Source organism: Ranitomeya variabilis, chromosome 1 (genome assembly GCF_051348905.1).
Source record: "Ranitomeya variabilis isolate aRanVar5 chromosome 1, aRanVar5.hap1, whole genome shotgun sequence".
Classification (NCBI taxonomy): Eukaryota; Metazoa; Chordata; class Amphibia; order Anura; family Dendrobatidae; genus Ranitomeya; species Ranitomeya variabilis.
Genome location: NC_135232.1, coordinates 671,656,643 through 671,683,519, shown reverse-complemented (window position 1 = coordinate 671,683,519; position 26,877 = coordinate 671,656,643). Strand labels below are relative to the sequence as shown.

The following is a 26,877-nucleotide window of genomic DNA, read 5'->3' as shown; positions in this document are numbered from 1 at the left end:
AGAGTAGTTAGATAAAAGGTATGGAGACTATCTGCTGCACTTTGGCCCTGTATCTTCATGGCAAACGCTCAATGGGACTCCAGTATAAGTGACCAGTCGGTTTTGCAGAGCAGGATGAGGCAACATGCCCCGGACTAGTCATCCAAGATGCCTAGTATCGACTTTTCAGCGTAAAACATACAATATTGCAATAACGTAGTTTGAATCAGTTGACTGATTCCTTTTAGTTTGGCCCAATAGCCATAGTAATCCCATTGTCCTGATTAGAAGATCCCTTTTTGCTTGCTATACTTGACCTTGGAGAGGTCTATTTTTAGTTACTGGCGGTCTGTGGAGAATAAATTACCGTATATACTCGAGTATAAGCCGACCCGAGTATAAGCCGACCCCCCCTAATTTTGCAACAAAAAACTGGGAAAACTTATTGACTCGAGTATAAGCCTAGGGTGGAAAATGCAGCAGCTACCGGTATATGTCAAAAATAAAAATAGATAGCAATAAAAGTAAAATTGAGACATCAGTAGGTTAAGTGTTTTTGAATATCCATATTGAATCAGGAGCCCCATATAATGCTCCATGCAGTTCTTTATGGCCCCATAGATGCCCCATATAATGCCCCATGCAGTTATGGCCCCATAGATGCCCCATATAATGCTCCATGCAGTTATGGCCCCATAGATGCTCCATATAATGCTCCATGCAGTTCTTTATGGCCCCATAGATGCCCCATATAATGCTCCTTGCAGTTATGGCCCCATATAATGCTCCATACAGTTATGGCCCCATAGATGCTCCATATAATGCTCCATGCAGTTATGGCCCCATAGATGCTCCATATAATGCTCCATGCAGTTATGGCCCCATAGATGCTCCATATAATGCTCCATACAGTTATGACCCCATAGATGCCCCATATGATACTGCATGCAGTTATGGCCCCATAGATGCCCCATATAATGCTCCATGCAGTTATGGCCCCATATATGCTCCATATAATGCTCCATGCAGTTATGGCCCCATAGATGCTCCATATAATGCTCCATGCAGTTATGACCCCATAGATGCCCCATATAATACTCCATGCAGTTATGGCCCCATAGATGCCCCATATAATGCTCCATGCAGTTATGGCCCCATAGATGCTCCATATAATGCTCCATGCAGTTATGGCCCCATAGATGCCCCATATAATGCTCCATGTAGTTATGGCCCCATATAATGCCCCATGCAGTTATGGCCCCATATACTGCCCCATATAATGCTCCATGCAGTTATGGCCCCATAGACGCTCCATACAGCAGTGTGCCACATGTAATGCTGCTGCTGCAATAAAAAAAAAAAATCACATACTCTCCTCTCGTCGCTGCCCGCCGCTCCTCAGCGTCCTGTCTCTCCGCACTGACTGTTCAGGCAGAGGGTGGCACGCACACTCATACGTCATCGCGCCCTCTGACCTGCACAGTCACTGCAAGAGGATGGGAAGACAGAGCGGCGCCCGGCGAATGGAACGCGGACAGGTGAATATGAAATACTCACCTGGTCCCGGCGCTCCTGACGCTGTCCCTGCCTGTCCCATGGTACCGCAGCTTCTTCCTGTAATGAGCGGTCACCGGTACCGCTCATTACAGTAATGAATATGCGGCTCCGCCCCTATGGGAGTGGAGTCCATATTCATTACTTTAATGAGCGGCACCACATGACCGCTGAATACAGGAAGAGCTGCAGCGAGGGAGACAATGGGACAGCGTTAGGAGCGCCGGGACCAGGTGAGTATGCAACACTGCATGTTGTGTTACAATCGCTGTTTTCTCTGCTGCAGAGCTCAGAATGCTGAGCTGTGTATAACTCCGCCCACATCACTGATTGGCAGCTTTCTGTTTACAATTTGTGCTGGGGTCCTTGTTGGACCAGGAGGCATGAGAAACCTAGTCGTGTAGTGATAATCTGCTTCTGAGTAAACACTTGATTATATTGAAACAGCAAAACACAGCCCAGTCAGTAACACATCCCTGGAATAAGGGTTTTTTTCCCCTACCTCCTACTGCTCTCAGACTAAATATCCAAATCCTACTGATGGATTCCCTTTTAACATAACCTAATATGTGTAGATTTATTACTTGCATGCAACCACGTCTGTTTCGCCTAGACACTTCTTTTAAAGGAGTTGTCTGATTACAGACTACCTTTTTTTAAAATGCAGCCCCTGGGGGAGATAAGCTGATTGACCCCCTTCCCCTGGCCCTGCTAATGGGATTCCCAGCATACATGGGATGACCAATTCAGCCAGATGCATGACCATCCTTGTAATCAAAGCATGGGAGCTGCTCATACAGGATAACAGAGGGATCCTGAGCTGGTAGCCCTACATTTATGATATAATAAAGCTTATGGGCTGGGAATGTCTCTATGTAGACTATATAAAGTATAAAGACATATACTGGAGAACTGTGTGAATCCAGTTGGATAATTGACTAAAGTCGAAGCGCCATCTAGGCCCGCTCAATCACGTTTTCCATAATTATTGAGAATCCACTGCAAATTTCTACATGTAATATCATCCCATGTCATGTCTTATCATTCTCCCACCCTTCCCGTATAGTCCCAGTGACTCCACATTAACCCTTACATCTGTTTGCCATAGTCCATGTCAGCTGCACCTCTAAAGTTATATATTATATGAGTACTTATTCAAATCCCAGACTGAAAAATGTCCTGATTTTAGTAAAACAATGTTATCATATGTGTGTTCTTTAGGAAGCTCTGGATGTTCACACGGTGAGGAAGCCAATGGATACTGTATCTTCCAGTCTATCATCTCTCAAAGCCTCTACAGAGCTAACAGGTAGACTCAGAAATGATGAATGTATTCTGATATGGGCTACGCTGACATCCTGTGACCAGTAGGAAACCTATTTATTTCACTTCCCACCCATATACAGCCTCATCCCGACCACCATTGTTTTCTTTTTCATGGATGGAACACGTTCCCATCAGTCAATTAACTCATTCACATATTCGTGTTTTTTTGCTGACAAACAAAACATGTCAGTTTTTATTTTATTTATTTTTTTTATCCAAATCACAGATCAAACTTGCCTATGTAAGTCAATGAGACTGTGAAAACTGCAAAAACATTTTTCATACAATTTAAAGGTGTTGTCCGGAGCTTTAACGTCGAAGGCCTATCCTTAGAATAGGTCATCAATGTCTGATTGGTTGTGGTGCGATTCCCGACACCTCCACCGATCAGCTATTCCTGGTGTTGGCTGCGGCCACAACTGCTCAGTTTTGGAGCTGCACAACTCCGTCGACGGAATAGTGGCTGTTGCCGGGTACTGCACATATGCCCCCTGTTGATTTGAATAGGGGCAGATGTGCAATGCTAATACCCAGCTGTGGTCACTATACAGTCGATTGAGTTGTGCACCTCCGCAACTGAGCAGTACTGTTGGAAACCAGGAACAGCTTTTTGTTGGATATGCTGGTTGTCCCACCTCCGCCGATCAGACATTGATGACCCATCCTAAGGATAGGCCATCATTGTTAAAGTCAGACAACCCCTTTAATTACTGATGATGGACCACATTCTGCTGGAAATCTGATACAGCTCCCTGATGAAAATCTGTCCCATTTTTTCTTTTAAACTAAATATTACAAAGATAACAGTAATAAGATGAGCAGTGTACTGATATGTGCAATACTAGGAAAGCCATGGAGCCCTGGACATGACCCTGATATGAGGATGTTAATCATAATATCCGAACGTACACCAATATCATAATACGAAATTGTGCAATGGGTCAGAATGGCACAAACCAGGTGGGAGGAGAGCCTACAACACTGCATTTTGATAGATGTTTGGATGCCTATAAAGTCTGGGAATTTCATGAATTCATTTTTGCATGTGCTTGTGTTTGCCAGATAATTTCTCTACGTACTGGATATATTTCTCTTCGGGGAATATACTGGACAACTTTTTTACCGTCAGGGCATTACAGGGTCCATTTAGCTTAACCTTATTATGTCGACAAGGAAGGTGTCGTCGCTGTGGGTGTGCTATCCTCCATTCATAGGAAACTGTCTTCTTTGCTTATTCAGTTATTAGAAAATAATGATGTTAGCTATTTTTTTTCCAGATGATATGAAGAAGATATTGGAGTTGGAGACTCAATTGTTGATTCATTTGAAGACCATGAAGTATAGGCAGGTCATCCACCCGGCCCTACAACAAGGTATAAGGCTGGTTCATTTCAAGGGGTTTTCCTGGCTTATAATATTGATTATCTATTTTAGGTAGCCGTCGAACAACCATATAAATTAGACCGAGATCAGAAAGCATCAGGAGAGAAGTGTACAGGAGAGCTGCTGGCCAGTCCATGCACTGTGGTCCAATCTCCGTCTGATTTATACAGCTGTCTGACTGCACCCTTATGATAAGTCAGCCCAAAAGATCAGCTGCAAGGTCATTGACAGATTTGACAGGGTCCAACACTCAGCACCTCCATGGATCATCTGTGTGGTCATCAATACAAGATTGGTCTGGGTCCAACACTTGGCACCCATACGATCGGCGCGAGGTCATCAATACCAGATTAATCTGAATGCAATACTTATCAACATCACTGATCAGCTGCAAGGTCATCAATATTAGACTGGTCAGGGTCCAAAACCTGGCACACCCACCAATGAGCAGTTATGTCATAAATACTAGACTGGTTGTGGTCAAACATTTGGCACCCCCACCGATCAGCTGAAAAATCATCAATGCTAAGAGATGAGCAAATTGGATCGGGTCCCTGCTTATTCGGCAAGCTATAGCGCGTACAGAATAAACCGCTGAGAAAACCCGGAATCATGGAATGTGCCGCCTGTTCAGCTCCGCAGCCGCATGTGTCGCGGCTGTGTCACAGCACATTCATGGAGAGCCCAACACACAGGCTATCCGAATAAGGAGCGACCCGATCAAATTAGCTCATCTCTAATCGGTACCAGATCTATGGGGTGGTCTACACCCAACACTACCACCAATCAGCTATTATCCGCACCAGGGACTGGATGTAAATGGTGAACGGAGCAGGACCGGCAGAGCTCCGTTCACTGTGCAGTAGTTGTTGCAGAGATCAACAGTTTAGCTTTTATGCTATTGAATATCCAAAGGATAGGTCATCAGTATCATAAGTCTGGACAACCCCTTTCAATTTGCTGTTTTTATTTGTTTTGCTTTAATTACTTGACACTGTATTCACTTAATGTACAGTGGGATTAAAATTGAACATAGTTGACCCTGCCATGAGCATTGATCTGCGGTATCTAGGAGTGGAGCTTCCATTGCCGTATATCACCAGTGATACAAAATATGATGATGATGGCCTCTGTGCACAAGGTAAGTAATAATTCTTTCACCACAGGAATTATGGGGGCAGAAAGGACTATGACAGTAGCATGTAACAAAAAAAATAAATGGGAATTTGTGTGTATATAAGGACAGCATCTGCAAGGAGTTTGTATGTTCTCCCTGTACTCGTGCTGGGACTCCGCCAACAATTTGTGAAATCTTGGAGTCCCCACACTTCCATGGTTTCAATGCAGTGGACTTCGAGTAAATTGGCACCGTAGGTGGCGCATGCACAGATTTTGAACTCGGGGAACGAGATCTCTGTGCAGAGATCGAAATCTGCGCATATGCCGCCTCCAGCGCCATTTTTCCTAGAATACACCACATTAAAACCATAGATGTACGGGGGGCTCGAGGCTTTCACAAAATGTTGGCGGAGCCCCCACACAGCCAAACGCCCCCTCCTACCAGACTGGAACTTGCAGCATCGTTGCACCTTTGAACACCCCCCTCCCAGCCCGGCGCCCACAGTATCTCCCAACTCCTGCCGCCACCACCCCTTGTAAGCTACATTCAGACTAGAAGACATACCCTAATTTTCCCCAAAAACTTTTGGAGAAAAAATGTGTCTTTTAAAGTACAAATTTTACAACACATTAGGGATTTTCACAATATTCAAGGCCTGTACATTCTTCACTGCCTCTTCTATTGTATCGCTATAATTTTAGGATTGCCATTTGTGTCTCGTACTGGAAAAACCACTGACTACACAAAGATAAAGGGCTGGCGAGATAAGTTCTCTACAGAATCAGCAACTTCATTGCAGAAAAACGAAGGTGAGGGAATCTATAGGGTTAACTGCATTCACATCTGTGTGATTATTTCTGCTGTTCTGCTCTCTTATAGGAGCCTAACCACGAAAATAACAGCAATGCCTGTTCTGTCTTATGACAGATTACAGCAGTGCCAGAAGGACACCATTGACTATAATGGGATCTGCTAGTTTTCAGTCAAAGTAGCCATCATTTTTCTGGACAAAATACCTACACTATTTTATACCGTGTTTTAATAGAATCAGTGATGGAAACTTCTGATGAGCATAGTCCAAAGCTGTAAGGGTGAAAATTGTAGTTTTATTCCCTTATATTTTTCCTTATTTTATCCTAAATATTTTATGTGATTACCTTTCTGGTCAATAAAGCTTATTTTATAGTGGTGTAAATTTCAAATCGTTGCAAATTTATTGCCCTCTTATTCAAGTAACGTGAATTTATGGTTCTTAGTTAAATTAACACCAAAACTTTTTCTCCACTCATGGTTGGTGGTTGGGTGAAGCGATTTATTGTCAAACTACTGTGTTTTCTCTTTTTTAAATCATAATGACAACCCAAAAATCCAAATGACCCTGATCACAAGTTCACATACCCCATTTCTTAATACCGTGTATTGCCCCTTTTAACATCAATTACAGCTTGAAGTCTTTTGTGGTAGTTGTGGATGAGGTTCTTTATCTTCTCAGGTGGTAAAGCTGCCCACTCTTGGCAAAAAGTTCCTATAAATTCCTGGGCTGTCTAGCATGAACTGCGCTCTTGAGATCTCTCCAGAGTGGCTCAATGATATTGAGGTCAGGAGACTGAGATGGCCATTCCAGATCCTTCATGTAAGAGCTGGAGGAACTCCAAAGATGAACCCACTGGACCATGACAGCTAACCTCCCTAGGGCGAGTAGACCTTTTGGAACACCCCTTATACAAGGAGCGTTGGGGCAGGCCCAGGGGAGACTACTACCACGGCAGCAGGTACCCAGGGACAGAGAACCGGAATGTGAGCCGGAGGAAGGAAAGACAGGAAGGAAGAATGACACGGAATGAGCACGGGAACACGGGCAGGACTGCGACGCAGACAGTTACGGCTGAAACACGAGAACACGGAGAGGTAGGAGACACTGACAGGCTGGAACGGCGGTGTAACATGAACACGGACAGGATAGAGACACTTAGTAGGCTGACACGGCCAAGACACTGGAACACGGACTGGCTGGAGACACAGGAAGACTGGCACTAGAAGAGGGCAAAGAGAAGGACGATGATGAGGACAATAGGCAGAGTAGCACAGGTCAAACTGCAGAGCAGACAAGCGGGGTAAAGAGACCGCAGAGAGACGTGGAGCCAGAATCACTTGAAAAATACAAATGACAGTCAGGCACCTTCAGGAGGAAGAGGCGGACAGATAAAAAGCAGCGAAGTACCTTCCGGGTCAGGGTCCTCCAGGAGCACAGAGCGAGCTGGAAGGAGCGGGCGAGATCAGGAAGAGAAGTGTGCGCCGCTGAAGCAGGAGCACGTCGGGACGCCGCGGAACGGTAAGTATAGCGGGAGTTGGGGGGAAGCGGCGAGAAAGGCGGCGGCATGACAGTACCCCCCTCCTTACGCCCCTCCCTCCTAAGACCGGAAAGAAAACTTGCCAAAATTCGGGGAGCCTGGATGTTCTCCCGAGGCTCCGAAGATCTCTCCTCAGGACCAAAACCCTTCCAATCAACCAGAAAAAAAGTCCTCCCTCTTAGCTTTTTCATCGCAAGGATGTCCTTAACTTCAAAGACATCATCAGTGGAAACAGGCCGAGGAGAATGAGCAGTAGAAGCCTGGAACTGGTTGAGAACAACTGGTTTCAGAAGAGAAACGTGGAATGAATTGGGAATGCGGAGCGAGGCAGGTAGCTTTAACTTGTAAGAGACATCATTGATGCGGGCCAAGACCTCAAAAGGTCCGATATAGCGGGGACCCAGCTTACGCGAGGGGATCTTTAAGCGGACACACTTGGAAGATAACCACACCTTATCACCAGGAAGATAAAGTGGGGAATCTAAACACCTCTTGCCCGCATGCTTTTTCATTCTGTTGTGTACTTGATCGAGAGCGGTCTTGGTCTCCTGCCAAATCCTGGAGAATTCACCAGACAGAAGATCAGCCGCCGACACACCTGAGACAGGAGGAACCGGTAGAGGTACACCAGGATGCTGCCCGTAGACGATAAAGAAAGGTGACTTTGAAGAAGATTCGCTGGCGTGATTGTTGTATGCGAATTCAGCCCACAGGAGTAAATCTGACCAGTCATTCTGGTGGGAGTTAGAGAAATGACGGAGATAAGTCACCAAAGTCTGATTAATACGTTCCACCTGGCCGTTGGTCTGTGGGTGGTAGGCAGAAGAGAAGTCAAAGGTGATGTTCATAAAGTTGCAGAGAGCTCTCCAGAACCGAGAGGTGAAATGGACTCCCCTGTCTGAAACGATATGCTGAGGAAGGCCATGAATACGAAAAATATGGCGGACAAAAGCTTTCGCCAACTCAGGTGCCGAGGGCAAACCAGGAAGAGATATGAAATGAGCCACCTAGGAGAATGTATCCACAACCACGAGGATGACGATGCAGCCGGAAGACCGAGGCAGATCGGTAATAAAATCCATTGTAATATGCTGCCAAGGAGCCGATGGGACTGGAAGCGGAAGAAGGAGTCCAGAAGGTAGTTGCCTAGGAACCTTGTTCTTGGCACAAGATGGACAGGAGGCTATAAAGCTTCGGACATCTTGGAAAAGGGTTGGCCACCAATAGTAGCGGGAAACGAGCATGAGAGTCCTTGAGTCCAACATGACCTGCAAATTTGGAGGCATGTCCCCAGTGTAAGACTAGCCTCCTGTTGCACTCAGCAACGAAAGTTTTACCCGGAGGTAAAGAAGTCAGACTAACAGGTGCTACCATGATAATCTTGGAGGGATCCAAGATGTGTGTAGGTAACTCCTCCATATCGATAGACAAATAAGACCTGGACAATGCACCAGGCTTGAGATTCGTATTGCCAGGACAGAAGTGCAGCTCAAAATTAAAATGGGCAAAGAACATAGACCATTTATCTTGTCGGGGGTTAAGTCTCTGTGTCGTAAGGATATATGCTAGGTTCTTATGGTCCGTCTAGATCTTAGAAGGATGAACGGCTCCCTCCAATAAGTATCTCCATTCCTGCAACGCCAACTTGATGGCCAATAGCTCCCTGTCACCAATGGAATAGTTCCGTTCCAAGGTGGAGAATGTCTTGGAGAAGAAACCGCAGGTGACACGCCACCCGGAGGAAGATTTCTGAGAAAGTACCGCTCTGGCCCCGACAGCTGAAGCATCCACCTCAAGATGGCCTCACAACAATGACGTACGGGAGCTTTGGCGAAGGCTTGTTTCAGGGACAAAAAGGCATCTTCAGCCTCAGACATCCAGATGTGAGTGTTGGCCCCCTTGCATGTCAGAGAGGTGATGGGACCGGTCAAAGATGAAAAGTGAGGGATGAACTGCCGGTAATAATTTGCGAAACCAAGGAAACGCTGGATTGCTTTGACACCATGAGGACGTGGCCAGTTGAGCACGGCGGACACCTTCTCCAGATCCATGCTTAAACCAGAATCAGAGATGATGTAACGGGAGAGACGACAGTTCGAAGGCGCACTTTTCGAGCTTGGCGTAAAGACTATTCTCCCTCAGACGCAATAAAACGAGACGGATGTCCCTTCTATGGGTAGATTGATCCGGAGAGAAAATGAGAATATTGTCCAAGTATACCACCACAGAAGAGTACAGAAGATCTCGGAAAATATCATTCACAAATTCCTGGAATACTACGGGGGCATTGCACAAGCCGAAGGGCATGACCAAATACTCAGTGCCCATCTCTGGTGTTAAAACGGTCTTCCACTCATCTCCGGAGCGGATACGGATTAGGTTGTAAACCCCACGGAGATTGAGTTTAGTAAAGATTTGTGCTCCCCGTAACCGGTCAAACAGCTCCGGAATGAGAAGGAGCGGGTACTTGTTCTTAATAGTGATACTGTTGAGACCCCGGTAAACGATGCAGGACGAAGAGTTCCATCCTTTTTCTTAACAAAAGAAGAAACCCTCGAACGCAAGTGAAGAGTATTTCCGGATAAAACCTCTGGCCAGATTTTCCTGGACGCACTCGGTCAGTGCACGCATCCGACGGGGAACAGGAGCCGGCTGCGCGAGCAGAGAAGCATACGCCGGGGGGACAAGCAGGAGTGCGCAGGGACACCGCAGAACGGTAAGTATAGCGGGAGTCGGGGAAGCGGCGAGAGAGGCTGCGGCGTGACACTTCACTTTGTTCTGCTGTAGCCAATGACAGGTCGACTTGGCCTTGTGTTTTGGATCATCTTGGAATGTCCAAATACGTCCCATGCGCAGCCTCCGGGCTGATGAGTGCAAATTTGCCTCCAGTATTTGCTGATAACGTCCTGCATTCATTTTTCCTTCAACTTTGACCAAGTTTCCTGTGCCTTTGTAGCTCACACATCCCCCCCTCCCAAAACATCAGCGATTCACCACTCTGCTTTACAGTAGGAATGGTTCCTTTCATCATAGGCCGTGTTGACCGCTCTCAAAATGTAACATTTATGGTTGAGGTCAAAAAGTAAAATTTTGGTCTCATGACTCCAGATTACCTTGTTCCAGAAGTTTTGAGGCTTGTATCTGTGCTGTTTTGCATTTTGTAGGCGAGATACTTGGTGGCATTTGCGCAGTAATGACTTTCTTCTGGCGACTCGACCATGCAGCCCATTTTTCTTCAAGTGCCTCCTTTTTGTGCATCTTGAAACAACCACACCGCTAGTTTTCAGAGAGTCCTATATTTCAGCTGATGTTGTTTGTGGGTTTTTCTTTGCAGCCCGAACAATTTTCCTGGCAGTTGTGGAGGGCATTTTTGCTGGTTTACCTGACCATGGTCTTGTTTTTACAGAGCCCCTGATTTTCCATTTGTTAATCAGTTTGAATGCTGCTGACTGGCATTATCAATTCCTTGGATATCTTTTTGTATCCCATTCCTGTTTTATACAGTTCAACTACCTTTTCCCGTAGATCCATTGGCAATTCTTTTGCTTTCCCCATGACTCACAATCCAGAAGCATCAGTGGCTGGATGAAAGATGCAAGAGTCTGTCTGGATCCCAGAAACTCACTGAGCTTTTATGCACACACACTGATTACAAGCAAACAGGTCACGGTGAGGATGTTACCTTTAGTAGCCATTCAAGCCCATTTGTGTCAACTTCTGTGCATGCTGTCAGGCCACAATCACCAGGGTATGTGAACTTTTGATCAGGGTCATATGGATGTTTTTGGTTGTCATTGTGATTTAAAAAGAGAAAACACAGTAGTTTGACAATAAATGACTTCACCCAACCACTAACCATGAGTGGAGAAAAAGTTTTGGTGTTATCATTCATATTCTCTGAAAAAAGGCCAAAGAAAGCAAGGGCTTGTAAACTTTTGAGCACAACTGTATATGCCTATTGTTTGGGGCAATGCACTAGGACCTGACTAAGAAGTATTACTGTAAACGTGATCTAATAAATATTCCTTTCTGCAGCCGGACGACCGGAGAGCTCCCTGAAGAATCTTTCGGCCTTTTGCAGCGATGAACTTGATGAGTATCTAGAGAATGAAGCAAAACTGATGGGCGACCTCAAAGAACTGTCTCCGGAACCGGAATCCTCTATTAGTTACCAGCTTCCAACTAAAAGCAGCAGTTACGTGAGGACGCTGGACAGTGTTCTAAAGAAGCAGGCACAACAAGCAATGTCCTCCTTAAATGCTGCAGAATCGTTTCCTGTACCAAGGGTAAAACGCAAGTATACTCGCAGAGCGCCCACCCTTAAATCAGATTCCAAACTAAAGCCTATTTTACCAGTCCCTCCTAATGTAAAAAAGGCTTTGAAATCGCACAGTCCAAGCAAGAAGTACTGTTCCCCATCATACCTTATGGACCTAGTAATGACCTCGCCATCCAGTTCTGTGGAATTACTGTCGAAGTCCCAGCCTGTAGTAAAGCCCTCAGCGGGTGAGCAGATGGACACAATACAGCAGAACTTCTATCAAGCTCAGATGCAAAGTCAGCAATTGTTTTCAAAACCTATTGGGTTTTCTAAAAGTCAGTTAAAACTTTCGGATTTTGAAGAGTGTGCCATCTTGGAAGGCAAGCCACGCACTTATATCACCGAGGAACGGGCAAGTGTCTCTCTATGCACTCTCCTTACAGCCCAGGTAAGCTAGCTCATGACTTGGGTGGATAGCGCTAACACACATTGACATGTTATATTGGCGACAAGGCAATTTTTTATTTCTGCACTTACCAGAGGTGTATCTATCGTTTCAGGCACCCGGGGCAAGGATTCATTTTGGCGCCCCCGTCAGCCCCATCATTGCCCTCCCCTCCCCCCACACACACACCATTCACTTCTCTGCACATTCCCCTGCAGCGCGATACACACACACACATTCACACACTGACACACACACTGACACACACACTGACACACACATTCACACACACTGACACACACACATTCACACACACACACTGACACACACACATTCACACACACACACATTCACACACACACACATTCTCACACACACACATTCTCACACACACATTCTCACACACACACACACACACACCTCTCACCTCTCCTCGCGCTCTGCCGCAGCAGCTCCATCGCCTTCCTCTCACACAGCCGGCCGCTGAATGATGACGTCATCCAGCGGCGCGTCTGTGTGAGAGGAAGCAAGAGGAAGCCCGAAGACAGATCGCTGGGCAGCGGAGCTGCAGGGATTTCTCCCTGCCCGCCGCAGCCACTCTGCAGGGGCTCCCCTCCCTTTCTGCACACATTGGGAGCCGGCACTCTGCAGCTTCTCTGTGCCGGCTGTCAGCTTGACAGTCGACACAGAGAACAGCTGACTCCCAGACCGGGGGCGGCAGAATGCAGCCGCCGGGGGAGACACTGCGGACCGCCGAATTAGGCGGCCCGACTGCGCCCCCCTGCCGGCTGCGCCCGGGGCACATGCCCCGGTTGCCCCCCCTAGATACGCCACTGGCACTTACGTATTTTTTTTTCTTTCTTCTCTTCTCTCAAGAGCCATAACTTTTCTATTTTTCATCAACCTATTCGTAATATTAGAGCTTGTTTTTGCTGGGAAAATTGCAGTTTTAAATGATGCCATTTATTTTCCTATACAGTATACAGGAAAACCAGGGATCAAAAATTCCAAGTGTGATAAAACTACGTTTTGTTTTTCATTCCATTTTTCTGGAGGTGCAGTGACAAACAAAAAAGAACAATTGTTGTGTTTTCATATTTCTCTTTTCTCTTTATGGAGTTTACTGTAGGGGTTGACAAGATATATATTGTTTGAACTATTACAGACATGACAACACTGCAAATATATATATTTACTAGCAAATCAAGGTAGGACTGGTTTAAGTCTTAATGCCGGGGTCACACTTGCAACTGCAATGCGAGAAACCCGCCTCAATACCCGGCACTGCCGCCGGCATTTGGGACCGGTGCCTTCAGTTGCATAGAAATACATGCAGCCGCACACTCCAGCCCCAAGTGCCGGCGTCAGTGCCGGGTGTTGTCGAGAGACTCCCGCGAGTTTCTCACATTGCATTCACAAGTGTGACCCCAGCCTAACACTACATATCTTCATTAGATGCACTTGCCTAGCTTTGTACAAGAACCAGGAGCTGTATTCACTATGTATGTCAGACTGCTGAATGAATCCGAGTCGAGTGTGCTGCTGGTGAGTGACCAGCTAAAATGTGAGCTGTAGCTGGGAGAAAGACAAATCAAGGTCTCTCTCTGAATGGAGACTTCATGAGTCAGCTAGGAAAGCTGAGCAGTCTTTGTGTTGCTGCAGATAACCGTGTGTAAGGATGTTTAGTGTGAACTGTGCCCAGAGATTAAACACTTCTGTTTGATGCTAGAAGCTGCTGTAGCTCAGGCTGAAGTTGATACTGAGATTGTTAGGACCATCCCTCTTATTTGAGTAAAGTTTGCCCTGGGAAAAAGGACTGTAATTTGAGTGAGCCCTGACTGACATATATGTGCCCAGCTAAATGAGCTATTTAGTTGCTGTGATACCCTTGTGCTGTTTTTGGTTTTGAATTGCTTGGAGTTTTATGAAAGAAATAAAACTGCGCATTTTTGGACCAAACCGCATAGCTTGTGCAAATGCTACCTAATGCCTAACTGCGAGCCTGAATCCCTGCAATATATAATATGTATGAAATAAAATGAAGATTGCAGCTATGAAGGTCTTCAGTAAGCTGCCATGACAACCAATCCGCACCCCACGATCATGTATGTTACACATTGGCAAAAGGGAAATTTTTGTGACCATTCTCAACACCGTTTAGGCTACTTTCACACTAGCGTCGGTACGGGGCCGTCGCGCTGCGTCGGCCCGACGCATACTGTGCAAGCGCCGCACAACGGGGGCAGCGGATGCTGTTTTTCCACGCATCCGCTGCCCCATTGTGAGGTGTGGGGAGGTGGGGGCGGAGTTCCGGCCGTGCATGCACGGTCGGAAATGGCGGACCGTCGGCACAAAAAAAGTTACATGTAACGTTTTTTGCGGCCGGCGGTCCGCCACAACACGACGCAACCGGACCGCGACGCCCATCGCAGCAGGACCGCCCCTGGGTGAGTATAATCTAACCTCTTTTTCTCATCTTTCAGGTTACATCGGGGGCTTATCTACAGCATTACAGAATGCTGTAGATAAGCCCCTGATGCCGGTGGGCTTAGCTCACCTTCGATTTTGGGGGTGACAGGTTCCCTTTAATCTAGGCCCCGGCTTCTCCCCAGCCTCTTCAGTGACTTCGGGTGAGCTTTTCTCCTTTTCGTTATTAACACACCCCCTCTTCCTGGCTTCGGTGGTTATCTCCTTCCCTTCCTCCAGGCTCCATTGAAGGGGTTTTCTTCTGCCTCTTGCTCCGGCGGCTAGCTCAGTTTGTCCTTCTGGCCTCAGTGAGCAGGCTCTTTCAGTCTACGCCTCCCCCCTCTCTTGGCAGCGCTGCATCTGCGCATGTTTTCTGGACCTTCCGGTTTTCCTCTTCGGTCGCCATTTTCCTGCATCTGGACCCGGAAGGTGGCTCATCTCGGCAGGACCTGCATCTTCTTCTCCTGCATTCGCCCTACCGCCTTGCTTTTGTCCTGGACTACAGCCTGGTAGCAGTGTTTTCAGGGCCAGCATCTTTCTGTGAGTATCTCAGCTCTGCAGACTGACACTCTCCTCAGCTTATATCTTTCTGTCCCCTAACCTTCTGGCATCAGTTAGTGGGTCTGCTTCTTATCATGCCTAATCCTAAAGGAGCGTGCTCTCACCCTCCTGCTTCCGCTGCTCTAGTCAGAGACTTTGTCTGCTCTTCATGTAATTGCAAGCTCCCTTCAGGTCAGTCCTCCCTCTGTCAGGGCCCCTGACAGAGCCCCTATCCCAGTGTGGGCTACCTCTCTATCACAATCTGTTGCGGATCTCACCAAGGTTTCACAGACCCTGGTGTTGGTTCCTCACAGGTTGTCCCTTCTTGCCTCCGCTGTTGATAGCGGATCGCAGAACTCACCGGCTGTGCCTACCAACATGGGCCGTAAGAGATCCAGGCTGGAGCGTCCTAGGTTCTCTCCCGGCGGACTGCTTCTTCCTGGTCCTCCCCCCCCCCCGAATCAGTGCATCCGAAACCGCCTCTCAGAGGCTGACTTGGACCTGGGTTCTGACCAGGCCACTAATTAAAGAGAAATGGTCCAGAGCCTCATTGTGGCGGTCAGTCAGACCATTAACATTATGGATACCACTACGGAACCCGCACAACAGGCTGTTTCATTTAGACGGTCGAGGCCAGCGCCCAAGGTCTTTGCCACACACAGAGAATTTGAGGAGGTACTTTCCAGAGAATGGGAAAACCTGACCAGACGCTTCTAAACAGGGAAGCGCCTCGGCATCTTTTATCCCTTCGCCCCTGAGCGAACGGAAACTGGACCGCTTCTCCAACTGTGAACCATCCAGTTTCCAGATTATCTACCAACACGGTCCTCCCACTTACAAATGGAGCATCCCTCAAGGACTCCAATGACTTGATCATAGTCTTTTGCATTCTATAATGCTGTAGATAAGCCCCGATGTAACCTGAAAGGTCCGGTCTGATGGGCGTCGCGGTCCGGGTCCGGCGCCTCCTATCTTCATACGATCACGTCCTCTTCTTGTCTCCCTCTTCTTGTCTTTCCGCGGGCAAGGTCAGAGAGGCGCAGTGCCTGCGGACAAAGTACGCCTGCGCCAGAGCCGCGGCAGGAAGACAAGAAGTGGACTTCATTTTATGAAGATAGGAGGCGCCGGACCCGGACCACGAAGCCCATCGGACGCGAAACGAACCGGGACCGCCCCTGGGTGAGTATAATATAACTTGTTTTTCTTACCTTTCAGGATACATCGGGGGCTTATCTACAGCATTACAGAATGCTGTAGATAAGCACCTGATGCCGGTGTCCTTATCTCATATACAATTTTTGGGGCGACAGATTCCCTTTAAGGAGGACACCGGAGGGATGATCTCTCTCCTTCCTCAGGCCAAACCTCGTTGTTCCCCTTTGTCATATGGGTTTCGGCACTTTCAATGCTCCCCTTCGACGGAGGAGTTCTCCCACCAAGAGAAGTCACAGGCTCGCCAGGTTAGGGAAAAGGTTTCCTTTAAATCTTCTTCCGGACATTTCCGTGATTGGAGGGATAGATCCCCCAGGAACAGTGCTGGTGGATTTTCCTCCGCTTGACTCGTCGTGGATCGAAGATTGCTTAACAGGGGAGTCCGTCTTTGTCTTTTCAGGATGGAGTCTCTTCGTTCAGTAATTGCTTCCTGGGGACCACAGGTGTTTTTTGTTTCCATGGAAGTTTTTATCCATGTCCTTTTTTCTTCAGGGCACCAGAGATGCGGGTCCATTTTAGTTTTGTCGCCTGCCCTTTCAGGCTCTCGACCACTCCCAGAGTCTCGCAGAGACTGTGACAGTGGTATTTGCACATTCTATGAATCAGTTTCAGTGCTCTTCCCGTATCTTCTCATCATGGCTCTGTCCGTCATTCTTGATTCTCTTTATGGAGCACGGGCTCGTGCGTATAGAGGCCTTCCAGCCTATAGGGTCAACAATTGCTCGTTGGCTCTGGACGGCAATTGTAGGCTTACTGGGTCAGAGCAGATCACCTTCTTCTGGTAAGGCACACTCTACCCGGGGCAGTGGGCACCTCCTGGCAGTACACATAGGACCTCCGCCATGCAGCTCTGCAGAGCAATAATTGTTCCTCCACATGTTTGCTAATTTTTTTTCAGGATTCATTCCTATGCTTCGGTGGATGCCAGCTTAGGTAGAAAGACCTTGCAGGCAGCAGTAGTGAGTTCTCCGCCCCGATTGAAGTTGTCTTCTGTTCCCTCCCCTTGGATACTGCTTTTCGACGTCCCATGGTTTTCTGTGTCCCCCAATGAAGCGATAGAGAAAACAGGATTTTGGGTTGCTTACGGTAAAATCTGTTTCTCGGAGTCTTCATTGGGGACACTGCACCCTCCCATGTAGGGCTACCTTCACACTGATCGGTCAGTACGGGCCCGTCGCAATGCGTCGGGCCAACGGATGCTGTGAAGTAGCTGCAAGACGTGGGCAGCGGATGCAGTTTTACAACGCATCCGCTGCCCATTCTGCAGTCCGGGGAGAACGGGGCGGAGTTTCGGCCACGCATGTGCGTTCGAAAATGGCGGACACGATGCGCAAAAAAAAAGTTACATGGAACTTTTTTTTGTGCCAACAGTACGCTAAAACACGACGCATCCGTCGCACGATGGATGCGACATGTGGCAATGCGTTGCTAATGCAAGTCTATGGAGAAAAAACGCATCCTGTGGGCAACTTTGCAGGATGCGTTTTTTCTCCAAAACGACGCATTGGGACGTACGTCACACGACGCTAGTGTGAAAGTAGCCTTAAACAGCTCTGTTTACTGTATTATATTGTTAGTTTGTGTGTTTTATTTTTCTTCTACATGTTGCTTCCCCTACTGCTTTCTCACTAACTGATTATCCTAGTTACGGTCGATGGGGTGTACACTGCGGAGGAGGAGCTACCTTTTTTTGTGCATAGTCTCGGCCTCCTAGTGACAGCAGCTTACACCCATGGTTTCCTTTGTCCCCAATGAAGGCTCTGAGAAACAGACTTTAGGGTAAATAACCAAAAATCCTGTTTTTACAGGGGTTTATTCACCTTTTAACATTTTCTTATAATCTTTGATGCAGGTAAATGGGTCTTGATCTGATTGGTTTTTTGTTTTATTAAATTGATAGGATAAAGACAATATCTACTAGTTATTCACTCACCAAACTTATCTACCCTGATGGCAGAGTTTTATCCCACTTGGTTTGCTTTTATTCTACCATTTTTTTCTTATTATTTTTTTATAGGTTGCAACTTCTTTTCAAATTTTCTAAACTATCTTGTTGTTCTTTATTTTCCTCCCTAGGCTTCCCTGAAAAAGAAACCTATCCTGACCTTCAACAAGAAACCAAAAACTTTCTGCAAGAGTGAATTTTGCCGGTTAGGTTGCATTTGTTCCAGTTTAAATCATACAAAGCTTTTGCCCACTCACTGCCGCCATGAAGCTTGTATGTTTAGTTGTGAATGCCTGAAGAGCAAATCGTACTGTGGAAAAGATGGGCTCAAGGCTAAAGAAAACCGGACATTGCAGGAAAAGGCTGAGATTGATTTATCTTCTATTCCTGGATTTGGTTACCAGTCTGAACACGGGGTCGACGCTCTAGATGTCATGCAGAGAGAAAAAAAACAGGAGTTTTCTGTAGATGGCCTATATAACAGGCCCATGAAAGTCAGGAAGAGGAAGTCTAATGAAGGCGGTAGGTAATGACAAATGTGCTCCTAATTTGCAATGGCTATAGACCTGTGCCACTCGAGCAATCAAATAGTTTTCATCAGAATTCTGGAGTAAAACTGCTCGGAATGTCACAAAATTGTGGATCATGTCAGACTGTAGCGTCATCACACTCTTCTTCAAAGTTTAAGTGATCTTTTTTTTTTTTTCCAGATGACAGGAGATCAGATATGCGGGCACCAATTTGTTTTCCTATTTGGAATCGATCTGATGTTGCAGATGATCCAGAGCCTTTATGTATCCCTGAACAGGGTGAAATTGTTGAGGTGAGAATTTTGCACCAAAGGCACATAGAAAAGAACAAGTCTACTGAAGGAGGCAAACCCGGCCGTCCAAGCATGGTGGTAAGATAATAATAATAATAATTTTTATTTATATAGCGCCAACATATTCCGCAGCGCTTTACAACTTATAGAGGGGACTTGTACAGACAGTAGACATTACAGCATAACAGAAATCACAGTTCAAAATAGATACCAGGAGGAATGAGGGCCCTGCTCGCAAGCTTACAAACTATGAGGAAAAGGGGAGACACGAGAGGTGGATGGTAACAATTGCTTTAGTTATTTGGACCAGCCATAGTGTAAGGCTCGGGTGTTCATGTAAAGCTGCATGAACCAGTTATCAGCCTAAGTATGTAGCAGTACAGACACAGAGTGCTATTAACTGCATAAAGTGTATGAGAACACGATGAGAGGAACCTGATTATTTTATTTTATTTTATTTTTTTTTTGAATGGGCCACACAGGGATGGTTAGGTTAATGCATTGAGGCGGTAGGCCAGTCTGAACAAATGAGTTTTTAGGGCACGCTTAAAACTGTGGGGATTGGGGATTAATCGTATTAACCTAGGTAGTGCATTCCAAAGAATCGGCGCAGCACGTGAAAAGTCTTGGAGACGGGAATGGGAGGTTCTGATTATTGAGGATGCTAACCTGAGGTCATTAGCGGAGCGGAGGGCACGGGTAGGGTGGTAGACTGAGACCAGAGAAGAGATGTAGGGTGGTGCTGAGCCATGGAGTGCTTTGTGGATGAGGGTAGTAGTTTTGTACTGGATTCTGGAGTGGATGCATAGCCAATGTAATGACTGGCACATGGTAGAGGCATCGGTGTAACGGTTGGTGAGGAATATGATTCTGGCAGAGATCCCGCTTAGATAACACCCTGCTTAGATCTTCTTATGCCCCATCATACCACATAACATTCAATAGATTCCCACAAGGTCCTTTAAAATAATTTAACCATTTTTATAATGTACTCTAATTAAAAATTCCCTGCTGTTCCATTAACTCGAGACACTTTTTTTTTTTTTTTTAACTCTCCTTGGCACTAAATATACAGTTGAAAAATTGACTGAGATTACATAGGCGTGTGACTTTTAAGATATTTTGTTATAATACTGCAACTTTTTATTTCCAGACAAAGGGAGATCCATTGCATTTATACTTTAATAATATGATGACATGTGCTAGAGTCAGGGGCTATCAACGAAAAGCGCCAGTGGAAAAGAAAGCCAAAGGCCGAGGCATGTGTGTCCTACCTGCCCCTGACCAGGTAATCTTGTGTGCTTTTTTATTATTATTTTGGAGGACGAAAAGTATTTGTGATTAAAAAAAAAAAAAATTGTTAAAGGGGTTGTCTCACATTAAATATGTAGGAGGTGGATAATGATTGTTGTTAATCTTGATAAATGGTTGAATAAATGTTCCTTGATTAAAAAGGGGGTTGTCTCAATACAGAGATACTAGGTTGTAATTTATGATGAGCTCAACTGGGCATTACCAGAGATTTTTTTTCTTTAGAGGGGGTGAGTACTTCTTCCACTCAATGAGGTTGACTAATTGTAAGCAGGAGGCGTTTTACAGCGGAGAAAAGAACGCCCCCACAATAGCTTAGAACAGACTTTTTCCTGTGTAAGATATGCAATGAGAGACAGTCTCCTCACTGGTCTCAATCAGAGGTTTGCGTGATTACAAACTGTCAGGAGTAAATCAGGGATGTGTGATTAAATGAACCTTCAGCTTTCATCTCAAGCAGTCATTGTTGGGGTACGGGATACAGCAGAGCTGACAGAACTGTGAGGAAAGTTGCACATGTGTTTGTAATGACAGAAATTTCAGCTTGGCTGTACTACCCCTTCCTTCACACTCACTGTCCTGAGATGAAAGCTCAAAGGTGTTTTATAATCATGCTGATCTATGCTCTAATCTTCGCATGTGTAATCACACACAGCTCTTCAGTTAGATCAATGAGGTGATCAAACTGTCTTTCATTACATGCCTCACTTTTTTTACCCCAGTATGTTGCTTATGAATGGTCATTGTCATTCTGGGAAAGAAGTAGACACTCCTCATAGAGAAATCCTTGGTAACGCCCCCTTTGGAATTAACATTAATTAAAACATACACTTTACAAGCTAATTTCTCCGCAACAGAGATGAGAAATTCAAAAAGAGGGATTTCTCCTACTCCTCATTGGGGGACACAGGACCATGGGTGTTATGCTGCTGCCACTAGGAGGGCACTAAGTAATACAGAAAGAATAGCTCCTCCCCTGCAGTATACACCCTCCTGCTGGCTCTCAGTGAACCAGTTCTTGCTTAGTGTCTGTTGGAGGCACTTGGGTCTGCTTTCAGACCCCACCATTTTTATTGTAGCCTTTTACTTTTTCTATTTTTCCTTAACGGAGCGAATGGGGGCGACGGATCCTTTCTAGGTTCCGATCTCCCCTGAACCATCAACAGGCAAGAACGCGGAGCGTACCTCCCCCATACCCTTTCCTGCAACGTTGGATGCCAGCCCTGAGCTCACCTTACGGGCGACGGTTCCTTCGCGTTCCGATCTCCCTATCCATAGCAGGCGACCACATGGAGTAGCCATCCATCTACCTCTCCTGAAGCCAGGTGCATAGCCGGAAATTATATATATGGCGTCCGTGCAGCCCCCCTCTGCATCCCCACTGATATAGCGGATGATGCATGGCGGCAGAAGCTCTCCACGCCCTCCCTGACTATGGCGACGGTAGATTGAGCACCGGCCCACCGCATCTACCGTGAGTACACTGCGGGGGCCGAGGCACTAGGGGGGGGGTCCTGGTCCCCGGGGTATGGGAGGTCCGCACTTTAAGCCTGTGTCTGTGGGTGGTCCGTAGTGCGGCAACCCCATGAAGGAGTGCAGCTAATGATGGCGCTAATAGCGGTCGCGGCGCTGCAGACCTCAACTGCAGAAGAAAGAAAAAAAAACTTCCCTCAATACAGGCTGGAGTTTTGGCCACACCCACGGCAGTTAGCCCCGCCCACTTTTCCTGGTGCTTCTCGTTCTCTGTGATGAGCTCCCACTTCCTGGTCTCGGCGGCCATCTTGGGACACCCACAGCCTGATGCTGCAGCACTGCTCCAGCGTTTCCTATCACAGCCCTCAGGACTAGCGTTTTTCTCTGCCTACACTGCGGACGTGCCCTGGGGACTCAAGACACAGGACCTGGGTAAGCTGCAGACACATAGCTTATCTCTTCCCCTGCTAGTAAGTGCTTTCCTCCAGGCTTTACTATGTCTCAACCAAAGCCTCACAAAAAGTCTGGGAAAACCCACACTGTATTTTTCGCAGCATGTACCTCTTGTAAGGTATCATTACCCCGGGGTCACAATACTGCATTGTGCACAGCTTGTGAACCGGTGACTGCTCAGGAACCACCTGTTGCTGATACTGAACCCAGTGAGCCTAATCCCCCTGAGTGAGCTACCTCCCTTTCCCGGTCTATGGCATCCCTGGCAAAAGCATTAGACTCGTTCCGAGACCCTTTCTCTAACCAGGGCACTAATACGGATGACGCTTCCGATGGTCAGAACCCCTCGTACTCCAGGGGTCGTACCTTGCCAAGGAGTTCTCACTCTTCCATGAAAAGGACTCATGCCATATCCCCAGACCATCAACGGTTTTCGGGTTCTGAGAGCTCCATTTCTCGCTCCCCTTCCATTGGGGCTAGTAGAGAACCTGTTTCAGAGGACGATTCTGATACGTCCCTAGATCAGGAATTTCATCACGATCAGGAGACTCTCGACTCTCTAATTGAGTCAGTGAATAAGGCTTTGAGACTTGAGGAGGAACACTTATCTAAAACGGATCATGCCGTGTCCTTTAAGAGGACCAAACGAGCTCACAGAGTGTTCGCCACTCATCCCGAGTTTAAGTAAATTGTTGAATCTCACAGGATCCGTCCAGATAAACGATTCACAGGGCAGAAGCCCATGGAGTCCAAATATCCCTTTGCCCAGGATCTAAGAAAAGATTGGTCACAATCTCCCCCAGTAGGTACTCCAGTATCGCGCCTGGCTACGAAATCTGTTTTATCCTCCTCGGAGGGCGCCTCTATTAAAAATCCAACCGATCGTCAGATCGACAATATGGCGCATTCATCCTTTGAAGCCTCAGCGGCCGCACTCTTTCCATCTTTTGCCGCTACGTGGGTGGCTAAGGCTATGACCCACTGGGCTAAGGTCTTGTCTTCAGCAGTACTGGATACCAATCTTCCCCCTGAGATAGCAGACCTCGGTACTCAGATAGCCAGAGCTGGAGATTTTGTAGTGACCGCGTCCCTGGATACTGCTGACTGCGCTTCTCAAGCAGCAGCAAATGCCATCACCTTCCGGAGGTCCTTATGGCTCAGGGACTGGTGTGCGGATTCTACTTCCAAAAAGTAATTGACTTCTCTCCCATATCAGAGCGGTCGCCTTTTTGGCGAAAAGCTCGACCAGTTAATTTCTGACGCCACTGGAGGGAAGATTAAATTTCTTCCACAACAGAGACCCTCTCGGCCCTTTCGGAACCTGCAACCACAGGCTCGTTCCCGATTATTTGTATTTATTTTTTCGTTACAACTCAAACTGGTCCTCTACTTCCACATCTCCCGGTTCCGGCCGAACACAACGTGGAGACAGAGGTTCACAGGCCTCTTTTAAGCCTTCCCCTTCATGGAGAGGCAGGCCAAGGCAGCCGGGACCCAGAGGAGCCAGAACGGGCAGACCTTCCACTCAATGACTCCCAGCGGTATCCGGGGGACACCCTCAAAGTAGGCGGCCGCCTGCTTTCTGTAATTTCCGCGTGGCTCTCGGTCGTTCGCGACGAGTGGGTCCGCGATCTAGTGTCCTCCGGATACAAGGTAGATTTCTTATCTCGTCCTCCAAACCGTTTTTTCCTGTCTTCTCCTCCCAGGGCAAAAGCATCAGAGTTCTTCAAAGCTATAAGCTCTCTGAGAAAAGACAGAGTTATTATTCCAGTCCCTCAAAGCGAAAGGTTTCAAGGTTTTTATTCAAACCTCTTCATTGTTCCAAAGAAGGACGGTACAGTACGGCCCATACTGGACCTAAAACTGCTGAACAGGTTCATCAGGGTACGACGGTTCCGGATGGAATCGCTTCATTCTGTCATCGCCTCCATGGAAAAAGGCGAGTTCCTGGCGTCTATAGACATCCAGGACGCATACCTCCACATTCCTATTTTACCTTCTCACCAAAGGTTTCTTCGCTTCACAGTTCAGGAAGATCACTTCCAAATCGTTGCTCTGCCCTTCGGCCTCGCCACTGCTCCCAGGGTATTCACCAAGGTCATGGCGGCTGCCGTGGCCATACTCCACACCCGAGGAGTGGCGGCGCTCCTGTATTTAGACGATATCCTCATCAAAGGCCCCTCTTTCCATTCCTGCAAGGAAGCCGTGGCCATCACAATAGATACCCTTTCTCGCCTGGGTTGGAAGATAAACTTCAAAAAATCTTCCCCAGTGTCGGCTCAGCGAATGTCCTTTCTAGGAATGATACTCGACTCGTCCCAGTGGTTGGTTCTTCTTCCCCCAGAAAAGATCTCAGTCTTACAGCGAGAAGCTCAGAAGCTTTCTCAGCCTCGCTCTCACTCTCTGCGCTTCAGTATGAGAGTCCTCGGCAGGATGGTAGCAGCTATGGAGGCGGTTCCATTTGCCCAACTACACCTCCGTCCTCTACAGCATGCCCTCCTGGCTGTTTGGGACAGGAACCCGTTCTCTCTAGACCGTCGGTTCCTCCTTCCCCAGCGAGTCAGACAGCCTCTCAGGTGGTGGACATTGAAATCCTCCCTCAATCAAGGGAAGTCCTTTCTTCCAGTACACTGGCTGGTTGTGATGACAGACGCCAGTCTTCTAGGCTGGGGAGCGGTGTTCCTTCATCACACTGCTCCGGGCGCTGGTCCCCTCAGGAATCACGCCTTCCAATCAACTTGTTGGAAATCCGGGTGATCAGGCTGGCACTTCTCCAGTTCCATCCCTTCCTAGCGGGTCGCCCAATCAGGATTCAGTCCGACAACACCACTGCAGTGGCATGCATCAACCTCCAAGGGGGAACCCGCAGCAGGGCGGCCATGACAGAGGTAGGTCACATCCTCCGGTGGGCCGAGGAAAACCGCTCAATGATCTCTGCGGTTCACATCCCGGGAGTGGACAATTGGGAGGCAGACTTCCTCAGTCAGCAATGCCTCGACTCCGAGGAGTGGTCTCTCCATCCGGAGATCTTCCACCAGATCTTCTGTCGTTGGGGAACCCCGGACATGGATCTGATGGCCTCACGGCTGAATTCCAAGGTTCCCGACTTCATGGCTCGGTCCCACGATCTGGCAGCCATCGGGGCAGATTCTCTTGTACTCCGTGGCATCATTTTCGGCTTCCGTACATATTTCCCCCGCTTCCTCTCCTGCCGAGAGTCATCAAGAAAATCAGAGCGGAGAGGGTACCGGTAATCCTGATTGCGCCAGATTGGCCGTGCCGGGCGTGGTACGCGGAACTAGTTCAACTAGTTGCCGACGTTCCCTGGCGATAACCGAATCGCGCAGATCTGCTATCTCAAGGCCCCTTTTACCACCAGAACTCAGAGGCCCTGTGTTTGACGGCTTGGCCGTTGAGTCCTGGGTCCTAACCCAGGCAGGTTTCTCTCCAGAAGTCATAGCTACCATGATCAGCGCTAGAAAGCCTACGTCTATGCGTATCTATCATCGCACTTGGAAGACTTTCTTTTCATGGTGTAGCGACCGAGGACGTTCTCTTCTACATTTTTCCATTTTTTCATGGAAAGTTGCTTTTCTAGTTGCGGTCACCTCTATCAGACGAGTCTCCGAGCTGGCGGCTCTGTCCTCTCAAGTTCCGTTCCTGAATTTTCATCAGGATAAGGTGGTTTTGAGGACATCCCCGTCTTTTCTACCAAAAGTTGTATCCTCTTTTTAGCTCAATGAGGAGATTGTCTTACCGTCACTCTGTCTCTGTCCGGCACCAGTCCATCGCATCGAGAAGGCCCTTCACACACTGGATTTAGTGAGAGCTCTTAGGAGATACATCTCGCGGACAGCGTCTTTCCGCAGGTAAGATGCCCTATTCGTGCCCTCGGAAGGACCGAGGAAAGGGTTTCCCGCTTCCAAGGTGACAATAGCCAAATGGATCCGTTCGGCTATTCAAGAGTCCTACCGAGTCAGAGTTCTTCCTGTCCCAGCAGGGATTAAGGCTCACTCCACTCGATCAGTGGGTGCGTCTTGGGCCATCCGGCACCAAGCTTCGGCAGCACAAGTTTGTAAGGCTTCGACTTGGTCCAGCCTGCATACCTTTACAAAACATTACCATATTCACTCTCAGGCTTCGGCAGATGCGACAGTCGGCAGACAAATTTTGCAGGCGGCTGTGCCACATCTGTAACTTGTGGGTGCAAGTAGCAATTGCAGTTAATTGTTTCC

General features: G+C 47.4%; 1 protein-coding gene across 6 annotated transcripts in view; it reads left to right on the top strand.

Moving 5' to 3' along the window:
- The window catches only part of MGA (MAX dimerization protein MGA), a 155,791-nt gene that overhangs the window by 50,375 nt on the left and 78,539 nt on the right, over positions 1-26,877 (top strand). For all 6 annotated transcript variants that reach the window (XM_077264150.1, XM_077264160.1, XM_077264112.1 and 3 more), the window contains 8 exons: positions 2,755-2,842; positions 4,137-4,232; positions 5,258-5,383; positions 6,064-6,171; positions 11,749-12,422; positions 18,714-19,104; positions 19,293-19,483; positions 20,559-20,693. In XM_077264150.1, the coding sequence (XP_077120265.1) occupies positions 2,755-2,842; positions 4,137-4,232; positions 5,258-5,383; positions 6,064-6,171; positions 11,749-12,422; positions 18,714-19,104; positions 19,293-19,483; positions 20,559-20,693 (1,809 nt within the window). The remainder of the gene's footprint in view (positions 1-2,754; positions 2,843-4,136; positions 4,233-5,257; positions 5,384-6,063; positions 6,172-11,748; positions 12,423-18,713; positions 19,105-19,292; positions 19,484-20,558; positions 20,694-26,877) is intronic.